We start from the raw sequence: 12108 nt of genomic DNA, 5'->3' as shown, positions 1-12108 counted from the left end.
CAAACCACATATGAGTTTTGGCATGTAAGAATGGAAGAACGAAAGTTCTTAATTTATAGCCCCGATTGGGCACCTGGTTTGGTGTTGTGTCTGACATCTCTTGTTGGAAAAATCCACCTTTCCCTAGTTTTGATTCATTGCGAATCCTATTATGAAAGCCTTGTATGAATATGCATGTTTGATTTGTTCTTGGTCATGCTTGTGGTCACCTGATAAGATTCTGTTCCCTCCATGGTTTTAGAAATGTGTTGCAGAAATTGTTATGAATCCTTTGATGAGGGTCATGAAGGAAATTAAATTTAATTTTTGTAATTTTGGGATTGAAATCCTATGTATATTGTATTTCAAAACTTGTTGTAGTGGGCAACAACGCCGGGTTTTCTTCCTGGTTCTTTCCCTGCTGAGCCCTTGAATCAGGTTGTCAATAAAATAAGTGATTGAGTAATTGTGCTTCTCTTGAGGTTTTTGTATTTTTTTTTTTTAATATGAATTTTTATCAAAGATAAGAGGAAACAATGATGTTCAATTATGCAAGATTCAATTTGTAAATGTGGTATTGTCTCTATTCTTATGGTCCATAGAGAGAGATGTTGTTAATCCATGTAAATGTATGGTATCTCCATTGAGTTTGAAATGATTTAGTTCATGGTTGGTTGTGTTGAAAGTAAATTTGCAAGAACATGTAAGAGGGAATTATGTCAAGATATCCAAATTTAAAATTGAAACATGATAGAGGAAAGAACTTTGTGTGTTTTGATACTCCCTTCAAATGAATAGAACATTATCATTCTGATCTACTTATTTTATCAATTGTCCTAAAATTAGTATAGTTACTATGTTATTCAATTATTTGCTCCATCAGTTATAATAGATAGTTAAATGAATATGTAGATGATTTTACTATGTAATATGGTATCATTGATATGCATAGCATTTGAGGTTCATGGAAATTATTAACCAAGAATTCGTAAGAGAATGCTTACTCCTACTATTGAAATATAGTTGCTATGAATATACAATGTTTCTCAAAAAAAAAGAAATTTTAAATCACCCACCTACAGGATGCTGGAAATTGTATGGAGAAAATACTCATTTCCTTGGTAAAAACAGAGCATATTCCTAAATGGATTCTTTTAGAAAGTTGATTTATAAATCTAATTAATATTAAATTGATTTATTAGCAAGTAAATAAATATCCTTAAACACTATCTACATTAGTTTAAAACATGACTCTTGTTTTTACCTAGAAAACTTTTTGCACTAACTCCTATCCTACTTCCTCCACCCTAAGCGATTTGACAAGCTCTATGGATTTGCTTTAAAGCAACTCATACTCACATAGACTGCCGTGTCATTCATGTTGACAGCTAAATCTAGGGGCTATGCTGATTGGAGGAGTTTTGTATTTTAATCCCTTTCATCATTTTCTTTTTTGACTTCCTAGCTTGAGTTTGCAAATCTCCCTTGTCTTACCTAAGCGTACATCTTCTTGGGAATATGATAGCAATGTGCAGACCTTGGATCACGTGAGGGGACCTTGGAAGGGTACGTAGATCCTTGTGCTATGAATGGGGTTGCTAACTTTTGTTTGAGTAATGTTTGATAAACCTTTATTCCCCTTTCTTTTTTTTAAATCTGCCTTGACTTGAGTAAGTGGACGTACCTTGTAGGAAAGTGCTACCTTGGGCAGCATATGTATGACTTGGGCAGTGTGCCACCTCTTGAGAGGCTGCCTTGATTGTTTGGAAAGTCAGTAATAGGGTTAGTATAGGTTAGTGTAGATGTTAGTAGGGATAAAGCTAGTAATAGAGTTAGATATGATAGTTAGTATAGGTGTTAGTGTTAGTAGCTAGTTTAAACTTAGTTCGTTGTAAATTAGTTTAGTTTACTAAAATTGTTATTTATTATTTAGTTTAGTATGTGTTGTTATTTTAAAGTTTTAAGTTAGTTTAATTTAAGTAATGTAATTTCTTAACTTTTTTTTAAGTTAGTCATAACTTATGTAAAGTCATTTGTTTAAGTTATATATATATATATTTATGTTAGTAATATTCATTTTAAAATTAATTAGTAAAGTTAGTTGTTATTTTAATATAGTTTTGTTTAACTTTGTAAAGGTAGATTTAGTTTTTTTTTTATACTAATGTTAATTTTAGTTTTTTTTTTTGAATATACATTTAGTTGTTTAATTAACTTAGAAAGTTATAACTTATGAGTAGTTAAAAGATTAGTTAATTTTAATATCAAGGATAAATTAGTCTTTTAATATTATTTAGTTTTACTTTAATAGGTTGATAATTGATCATAACTTAATAGTTTATATAGGTGTATGGGTAGATGTAATATTTTCCTTTAATGAGTCTTGATATGATATTCTCAAAATAATTTGGAACGAACTCATTTAAAATGTTATTTAAATAATTTTCATATATTGTTATAGAGGAAATTTAAATCTATTGTTTTAAGATTAATATGAAACGAAAGAAACGTCGATATTATTTTTATAACAAGAGCTTCAGTTTAACAATGTATTCCTCCATAAGAGTTTATAAACTTATGATGTAATGAAGTGAATCTTTTCTTGAAATGTGATCGTAAACTTATCAACTTGAGCATTCTAATAATTATAATTTTAAAAAAAATTGTGTGTTTTTGCCCATGTAGTTTGGGCATGACAAAAGTGCAACACAATGTTGTAGTCTTGAGGCCTAGCTGATGGCAGCCCTGACAAATATGAAAGCATAACTGGTAGTAGACTTGCATTTTTCTCGGTCTTTGACAAGATTTGAATAACCGAATCCTTGCAGCTGAGCATGATTTCTACCAAAACACAATGCATAATCAGAAGTACCCTTGAGATATCGCAATATCCACTTCATTGCTTCCCAATGAGGCTTCTTGGGATTGCTCGAATCTACTAACTACTCCCACCACATGAGCAATGTCGGGACGTGTAGAAACCATAGCGTACATTAAGCCAAATATTGCTGATTTATAAGGAACATTATGCATAAAATCCTTCGCATCTTGTGTTTTGGGACACAAATTAGAACTTAGGTGGAAATGAGGAGCAAGAGGAATAGGAACGTGCTTAGCTTCGACCATGTCAAACCATTCAACTTAGGTGGAAATGAGGAGCAAGAGGAATAGGAACATGTTTAGCTTCAACCATGCCAAACCGTTCTACAACTTTGTCAATGTATGATTTTTGTGACAAAGTCAACACCTTTTTCTGTCTATCTCTAGTAACAGTCATCCCAAGAATCTTTTTGGCTGCCCCTAAATCTTTCATGGCAAACCGAGAAGCTAACTCTTTCTTTAGCTTGCTGATTATTTGTAGAGAAGTACCAGCAACTAACATGTCATCAACATAAAGTAGAAGAATAACAAACTCACCACTAGGAAGTCTTTTATAGTAGACGCACAAATCTGATTCACATTGAGTGAAGTTGTGTTTAGCCATGAACCGATCAAACTTAATGTACCACTATTTTGGAGCTTGCTTGAGCCCATACAAACTTCACTTCAGTCGGCAATAAAGATGTTCTTTCCCCTTTTGAACAAAACCTTCAGGCTATTCCATGTACAATTCCTCATTGATGTTGCCATGTAGAAAATTTGTCTTGACATCAAGCTGTTCGAGCTCAAGATTCCAAATGGCTACCAATCCCAAAACTGCCTTGATTGTAGTCATCCGTACAATAGGTGAGAAAATCTCTTCAAAATCTAGGCCCTTTTTCTGAGCATACCCTTTGACAACTAGCCGAGAACGGTACCTCTTTCTTCCACCATCTTCTTCTTTAACCTTATATACCCAACGATTTTTAAGAGGTTTCTGGTTGGGTGGAAGCATAACTAAATCCCAAATTTTATTATTTTTAAGAGAATTCATCTGCACAAAAGTTATCAAACTCCAATGAACAAAATTCACCTCCATTATCTAATTTTAAACATTTGATTTTGTGCCCACTCTGATTTTCAACAAGAGCTTTAAAAATTTTTAATTTCGAGAAAACTTTAGACTTCCTAGACATCATGTAAACCCAAACCTTTCTAGTACAATCATCAAGAAATGAAACAAAGAAATTTGCGCCTCCATGAGAGGTTATCTTTGTCGAACCGAAGACATTTGAGTGCACTAACTCCAATGGTGTTGTCTTCTTGTCATGACCATGCTTCAAAAAATTGACACGTTTTTATTTCCCATGAAGAGAATGCTCATAGAATTCTAAATTTGCTGATTGGAGACTCGAAAGTTGCTCTTGATTAAGCATAACCTCTAACCCCTTTTTGCTCATGTGGCCTAATCTTTGATGCCAAAGTGTGACATCGCTGTCCACAATAGTCATCGCATCTCCCACCTCATCATTAGTTTCTACAACATATAAATTGCCAACTTTATCCCCTTTAGCAATAATCATAGAACCCTTGGTAATTTTTCATGTGTCCGTGAGGAGTGTAAGAAAACCTTGAGCATATAATTGACTAACGGAAATCAAATTTCTTTTTAATTTGGGAACATGCCTAACATCTTGAAGCAATAATTGAGTGCCTCCTTCTATTGATAAAAAAATATCACCCTTTCCTACGATTTCACAAGCCTTGTTATCACCCAAATAAACATTCCCAAATTTACCTTCCTTGTAGTTTGTGAAGGCTTTGCTGCAAGAAGATGCATGAAATGAAGCCCTGGAGTCAATTACCCATGAATTTGAGGTTGTGTCACTTGTCACAAGAACCAAAACATTATCACCGAGATCATGAATGATGTTTTCTTTGCTGTCCAAAACTTTTTCTTGATTTCTTTTATATTTTTTGCAATAATTTTTAACATGACCAACCTTTCCACAAAAACCAACAACTGTTTTGTCTACCTTGGGACTGCGATCTTCTAGCTGATTGTGACCTTCGATTGTTGTTATTATTTTTGCTTCTATGTTGAGTTCTTCCTCTATTTTCTATACTAACCATTGTTAGCGCATCGCTGGATGAAGACTCTTTATTAGTTCTCCTCATGTCTTCACTAAGCAACGTAGAAGCTACCTCGTCGTAGACTAGCTTGTTTTTGCCAGTTACGTAAGTGCTAATCGCTGTTACAACACCATCCCAGCTATTCGATAAGGAACATAATAAGATGATTGCCTTATTTTCATCATCTTAAGGCATACCAATATAGTGTGCTTGACATAAAAGAGTATTCAACTCATTTATGTGATTCGACATCGCTGTTCTGTCCTTTGTCCTCAACTTGTAAAGCTTCTTCATGATAAAATTTTTATTTACAACAGATGCCGTCTCATACATACTATGAAGTTTGTCCCATACATCCTTTGTTGACATTTCATTGTTCACATTGAACAACACATTCGCAGATAGCGAAAGAAAAATCTCTGCCATTGCCTTCTCATCGATTTTATTCCAATTCTCATCTGACATGGTATTAGGCTTCTTTGCTTTACCTTCAATTGCTATTGCAATATCATGCTTGACCAAAAGTGATCACATCTGTACCTTCCACAAATTGAAATTCTTCCTTGAGAATTTTTGCACTCTTGTTTCCTCCATGACCTCAGAATTTGATCACCGAAATCGATTGTAGCTCTGATACCAATTGTAAATTAACTAAGAATGCAAAAAGAAAACACAAAACAACAAGATGCATAAACATAGTAGTTTATCATGGTTCACCACAAATCGTGGCCACGTCCACACTGAGAGCAGAGGAATTATATTGATGAGAAAACAAATAAGTTTACAATACATGCCATCAACATTTATAGATCACAAATGATCAGCTAAAGAGACAAAATAAAAAGGAGGGAAAACACATGTGTTTGTTGGTCTTCAATATTCAACAATATAATGGATAAAAATTACGTATTTTGAAGATTGCAAAGACATTAGAGACTTTGTTGAATGTACAACTAGTAGGGGCATATAAATTTTTGGAGCCTATGGATCAAAAGTCATGATCTCATGCAAATAATGGACCAGATCCATTCATTGGGTATTTAAGTCCAAGGCTAGTAAAGTTTACAAACCTGTTCATTGTCCTTTCTAATAATGAGAGCCTTGAGTCAGTGTATGGGCATACATTGAAGCACATCGATAGGGAACATTTATCCTACAATTAGGAATGGAAATGCCCAACCGATACATATGCAAATTTATGTTGAGATCACAGATGGATTACCATCTCACTCCCAAAGTAAATTGGATGAAATGTTCAGACTCTATAAAATGGAATGAATGGGAAATTTTCATTGTGGAGGGATAATAATAACCAATGTTCCATTCCCACTTGAAACATCTTTAATGGAAGATGTTACAGAAAGGACACCATGGGACTTTCAAATTAAACCATCCTATGGTTTGATACATATGAACGCTTATTAGATAGACTTGTATCAAAGATGTTGATGTACAGAGGAATATTCTTCTAGGAAAAGAAGAATGATGCATTAGGAATGTTGTTGAAGTATATTATTGAGTGATAACATCCAAAACTATGAAATAAACAAAAGACAAGGAGACTATGATCAAATGATCCTACGATAATAGGTCAACTGTAGTATTGGATCCCACACTTTTCGTCATATGGGAATCATGACAAATGACAAGAAGTCTCTTGGAACAAGATATATTTCATGATTGAGATCATGTAAGCTTCCATGAAAGAGTGAGTAACTAGAGGGTCTACTTTAGTTGACATTCGAGGATTCTTGGACATTTTATTTCAAAGGGAAGTCAATCATGTTGAGAAATTTTTTCTAGTCATTAAAGGATCACGATTCTTAGGTTGAAGAGTAGAGGACTTTTATGTGGATATCTAGGTCTTGATGTTCATAGATAGACACCTGTTGAATCAAGAAGCACTCAAGATAAGAAAATGATAGATTCTGTGTGAAAGTCATACAAGTTGAAGAATGGAGGCTTAGCCTACTTACACAAGTCTCTGTTGGTTGCACACATCTTTTAAAAGTGGTTATAGTTCTTCAAAGAGGAAAAATCAACATTTAGAGGGAGTCTTTAAAAAAAAACAAAAACCATCACATGCAACCTTGGATGAGGAAGTTAGAAGGGCAATATCTAGCTTAGAGGGAGTTTGTCATTTCATTAAAAGTAACCTTGATGAGGAGGTCAAAACGTTATTATTTTTTCGTGAAGAAAAAGTTCAAGGTGAAATCCTTTGTAATGCATCCTTCTCTTTGAGTCTGTTGTGTTCTCAAGTTGTGAGGCCTGTTTGGGTTTGATGTTTTCTTATCCCTCTAATTTAGGATTAATGTCCTTTTTTTCACATTGAATTATAAAAATGGAATATAAAAATATAATTTTTAAGTGTATAGAAAGTAGGACAGGTGGGCTTTAAGCTAGATATTTAAGATTGTTACAAATTTTAACAACAAGAAAAGTCCTTATAAATACACAAAGTTAACAATTCATCATTTCTTACAAATTTGAAATCACCAAATAAGATCGTCATTAGTTAAGTTTTTTGAATTTGAATGTTTAAATTTTAAATATTGACACTTGGGATAACTCTCTATGATCTATTACTAGAATTCAATGCAAGAAAGTTCAAGGAGTTAAACAAGAACGAAGAAAAGCACAAGGTCACTAGTATAATTGTAGGTGTATGGACGTGTTCTAGGTTAAAGGCGATAATTGATTCTTTATCACATCCCCCTCTTCGCTTTTAATACATCACTTGTCACCAATTGTTCAATCCACTACTTTGCTCCCAAACTTGTCTCTCTTGGCCTCCTTGGTCCAAATAGTAAGACACAACCGATGCCCTTTAATCATTTTTATATCTTTCTTTTTGGTTGCTGTGATATTAGCGATGTTTCTATGTAATTGAAGGGCCACCCAATAAAGTTAAGAAAATGAATTAGTATATTCCCTCTGGTGCTCATTTAAGTTTATTGGCGAGCAGATCGACAATACACCCATATCAACAAATTGCAACCAACATTGACATGGCTCCTCTTTCCTAGTATGAAAGTGTGTCTCCTCTATTACCACAATACATCTCAAACCTACAAATTCTTGGCCTTATAAAGGATATCCAACATTTGTCCCTACCAATTATTTGATCCCTCAAAGCATATTGGTGCCAGACGACTTGAACATCACACAATAAGGCTTGATTCTTAGGTTAAAAGTGTTAAATAGTCAAAGTTGACTTACTTTTTCCAAGCTATATTAGTGTGTGATGTTTAAGGGTGGCCGATGATGCAACCTTTTAGAGGTGTAGTCTATCATATGGCATATCACACCTAAACTAGTAGATAATTATCCAAATCATTGAATTATTAACAATTATAAAAACAAGTGTGCTTGGCTGTAGAAACTAAGGTGGTAGCTTTGTATAACTAGGAGTGAATTCGAGCTTTATATATAGGAGTTTCAAATATAATCAAGCTAGTATATTTATATATATATTAATGATTTGCATATAAATTTATAAGTAAGTACGTTTTTTAATAGAAATTAAGGTAGTATTTATCTTTATAATATTTTTTGTCACTTCATTTAGATTTCATTGCCAAGCATAATCCTTTGATAGGTAGAAAAGTGTTAATTGAGCTTGTCTACTACACAAATGTATTGAAAACAAATAAAGTATGTCTTATAAGCATTTCGGCATACTTTGGCCTACCTATAGCACACTAAGTGTGATTGCTAGTATATAATAATACATAATAATATTGAATAAAACTAGAGATAATATCAAGATAGCAGGTATGGCGACCATCAAATCATTGCCCTTTACAACAGCCAGTGTGAAAACGATTAAATATACGTCACACTAAACTAAAGAAATTGACAGCTGCTCAACAAAAACGCGGAAATAATACCAACTTCCAAGCACGAAATTGGAACTCCCTGACGACGTGACACGCTCAAGAACGTAACTAAACATAAAATTTAATAGAGTCAATGTCCATACACTTTGACTTTACTCATTTTCACACATTTATAAAACTGCATGAACGAAGGCAAAGTCTGAAGGAAATCCCAAGGAAAGAAAGACTGAAACCATGACAACGCGTAGACGTAACCCGCGGGAGAACTGAAGTTTCCTCTATTCACCGCCATTGTTCTGCATTATAAACCCCTGCACCCCCCTTCTATTTCCACTATTACAACACATTCTTCTTACACGGGCACTTCTTCAATTATAAGTTAAGATTTTTGTTTATTGGGTTTAAAGAGATTTGAGAATGGTTCGTTTCAGCAACAATCTCATCGGATTACTGAATTTTGCCACATTTGTGCTCTCTGTACCGATCTTGGGCGGAGGAATATGGCTGGCTACAAAGGCAGACACTGACTGTGAGAAGTTTCTTCAGTGGCCTGTCATTGCAATTGGGGCTTTTCTTATGATCGTCTCTCTCGCCGGCTTGGTGGGCGCCTGTTGCAGAGTCACATGGCTGCTCTGGGTCTACTTGGCCGTCATGTTTCTTCTCATTCTGCTCTTGTTCTGTTTCACTGTCTTTGCCTTTGCCGTCACAAACAAGGGCGCAGGACAGGCCGTTTCCGGAAAAGGGTACAAAGAATACCGTCTGGGAGACTACTCCAATTGGCTGCAGAAGAGAGTGGAGAAGAGCAGCAACTGGAACAAAATTAAGAGCTGCCTTCAGGACGCCAAAGTATGTAAAAGTCTCGCCGATGATTCAGTCAATGAAGTTGCAGAGCAGTTCTACAAACATAATTTATCCCCAATTCAGGTAATTTACTTCAACTTCCATGTCAAAAATACCATTTTTATTATAGATACTGTGACCATGGAGTATTTGGGCTCCCTGCCTCTTTCATTGGTTATGATTCCTAGTGTTTTGATATCTTTGTGTACTAATTAAATGTAAAATTTGAATTGTTATTTGCAGTCGGGGTGCTGCAAGCCTCCAACCTCTTGCGGGTTTACGTATGTGAACGCCACTTATTGGACTTCTACAACCAGCAATTCAACTTCAACAGACATTGACTGCAACACATGGAGTAATGAGCAGGATCAGCTGTGTTATAATTGTAATTCGTGCAAGGCGGGTGTGCTGGCGAATTTGAAGCATGATTGGCGTAAGATTGCTGTTATAAACATTGTGGTGCTGATCGCTCTGGTTGTGGTTTACTCAGTGGGATGTTGTGCGTTCAGGAACAACAGGCGTGATGAACAGAGAAGTGGGTATGGGCATAAGGGGTATCCTTGAGCTCCATTTTCCGCGATGTATGACAAATCGTTTGTACCATAAATTATTTTTTTACCCATTTTTTGTCTTCGGGCGATTCTAATATTCTTTCTTTCTGCTGGGAGCTTTTCCGTCCATATTCATTGTTTGGGGTAGCTCTGTGGGCGCTCTTGCAGCTCTTGCAGTCTTGACATTAATAAAGTATTGTTGTTGTTGTTATTATTATTATTACTAGTGTAGATATCTTAAATAAATCTGTTTAAAGAAATGTTCATTGATTCGCCTAAATGATAATAATTACAATTTACTACATATAAAATTATTTATATTTCTTTTATTTTTATTTATTTAATTTTTTTTTAACTTGATGTTTTTATTTTAATTTTTTAAAAAGTTGATGATTTATATCTCCAAATACTATAATTTAAACAAATATTTTATATGGTATTTATCAAATTATTTTTAAAAGTATATTCTATTTATAATAAGATTTAAACTTTTGACATGTAGATGGTTGTCAAATTTAATCTAGAAGAATAAAAGTTAACATTAACACCATCCCACTCCACCCATTCTGCCATTGTAGAATGTCTATCTGCATTAATTATTATAATATCGAGTTTGATGGGATTTGAATTGGTTTGCTACCGTTAACGGTTTATGCCATTTAAAAATATTTTTTATTATAAGCTTTTTCCAATCACAAATTGATACTTATGTTTACGTGGAAATTTAGATTACTATTTAATTTTACAATAAGTAGTTGGGGAAAAAATGGAAATTTAGATTACTATTTAATTTTACAATAAGTAGTTGGGGAAAAAATAGAAAACTAAATGTATTGAAGAAAGATAATGGATACTTTTATTTTTGTGATAAAATGGAAGTTAAATAGATTTGATAAAGGAAATGATTATTATTCTTTAGTTTTAAGAAAAATCAATACAATTATAGATTTTAGGAGCTTATAAAAACATTCTTGTAAAGAGAGTGGATCAATATATTTTAGTTTTCCAAAGAATCAATATAATAGAAGTTTGTTTAAGTTTTTTAATTTATTAAAAAATTAAAATTAAATAACAATTATAAGAAATTAAATATAAAATTATACAATCATGGATCAAATTGTAAAAATCCTTTATTTTTTCAAAGATAGATACAATTAAAAAAAATTCAACTAAACTTCTAAATGAAATATAAGCAATACAAAGTAAAAAAAGTCTTAAATTTATTATGTTAGATTTATGACTGTTTTCATTGTGTTAGTTGATGTGGTGTAATAAACTCTACCACAAATTAATAATATAGCCCACGAACAATTTTATTAATAGTATCTACATTTTAATTGAATCTTTAATATAAATTTATAGTAATATTTTTCAATCATTGATATTTTAGCCTTATCCAAATACAAATAAAAGCACACACATGTGTAGCTAAATGCTACTGTGTGTGTTTAATGTTGCTTTATCAATGTTCACTTCTACCATTCTTCAAGTGACAAACATTGTCAAACATATATATGTTGTTGTTGTTAGGATTAGAGAGAATAATAACTGTTACATGCAAATCTAACCAATAACATGAAGGTATAAAGCAAACATAAATCAAATAGAAGACATAAAGACTTTATGAAGTTCACCCAATCCCTAGGATACTCTGCCAAACAATGAGTCCAATATTGTTATGACCTAATTACAATCTACAATCCCTTGCAACTCAATAATACTGTAGGAAGCTACTAAATCATCACGCCATGCAAAAATTCATAACCCTAAGCCATTTTGTATAAGACTTTTGTTGTTTACAAAGTTATGACTAGAATATATCATCGAATAGAAAATAACTCGCAACACCTTTTATAATAATATTTAAGTCATTTTTTGTTAGAATATGTCATCTAATAGACACACTG

The 12108-nt window shown here is 33.3% G+C and overlaps 1 protein-coding gene across 1 annotated transcript; it reads left to right on the top strand.

The window, feature by feature from the left end:
- Positions 1-9137: 9137 nt before the first annotated feature.
- LOC149566130 (tetraspanin-8-like) lies at positions 9138-10412 on the top strand. Its single transcript, XM_089819559.1, has 2 exons — positions 9138-9734; positions 9894-10412. Exons 1-2 carry the CDS (start codon positions 9228-9230, stop codon positions 10212-10214), a joined length of 828 nt encoding a protein of 275 aa, XP_089675685.1. The 5' UTR covers positions 9138-9227; the 3' UTR covers positions 10215-10412.
- The last annotated feature ends 1696 nt before the right edge of the window (positions 10413-12108 follow it).

The sequence above is a fragment of the Cupressus sempervirens genome, chromosome 3 (genome assembly GCF_028749045.1).
Source record: "Cupressus sempervirens isolate cs-2001-9-10 chromosome 3, ASM2874904v1, whole genome shotgun sequence".
NCBI classification, from domain to species: domain Eukaryota; kingdom Viridiplantae; phylum Streptophyta; class Pinopsida; order Cupressales; family Cupressaceae; genus Cupressus; species Cupressus sempervirens.
The sequence above is the reverse complement of the archived record's forward strand: the minus strand, read 5'-3'. Positions and strand labels throughout refer to the sequence as shown.

What these genes read in the sequence shown, in the direction of transcription:
- LOC149566130 (XM_089819559.1), top strand. Translation starts at nt 9,228, where the DNA reads ATGGTTCGTTTCAGCAACAATCTCATCGGATTACTGAATTTTGCCACA. An exon ending in ATAATTTATCCCCAATTCAG is followed by an intron (nt 9,735 to 9,893) that starts GTAATTTACTTC and finishes TGTTATTTGCAG; the next exon opens with TCGGGGTGCTGCAAGCCTCC.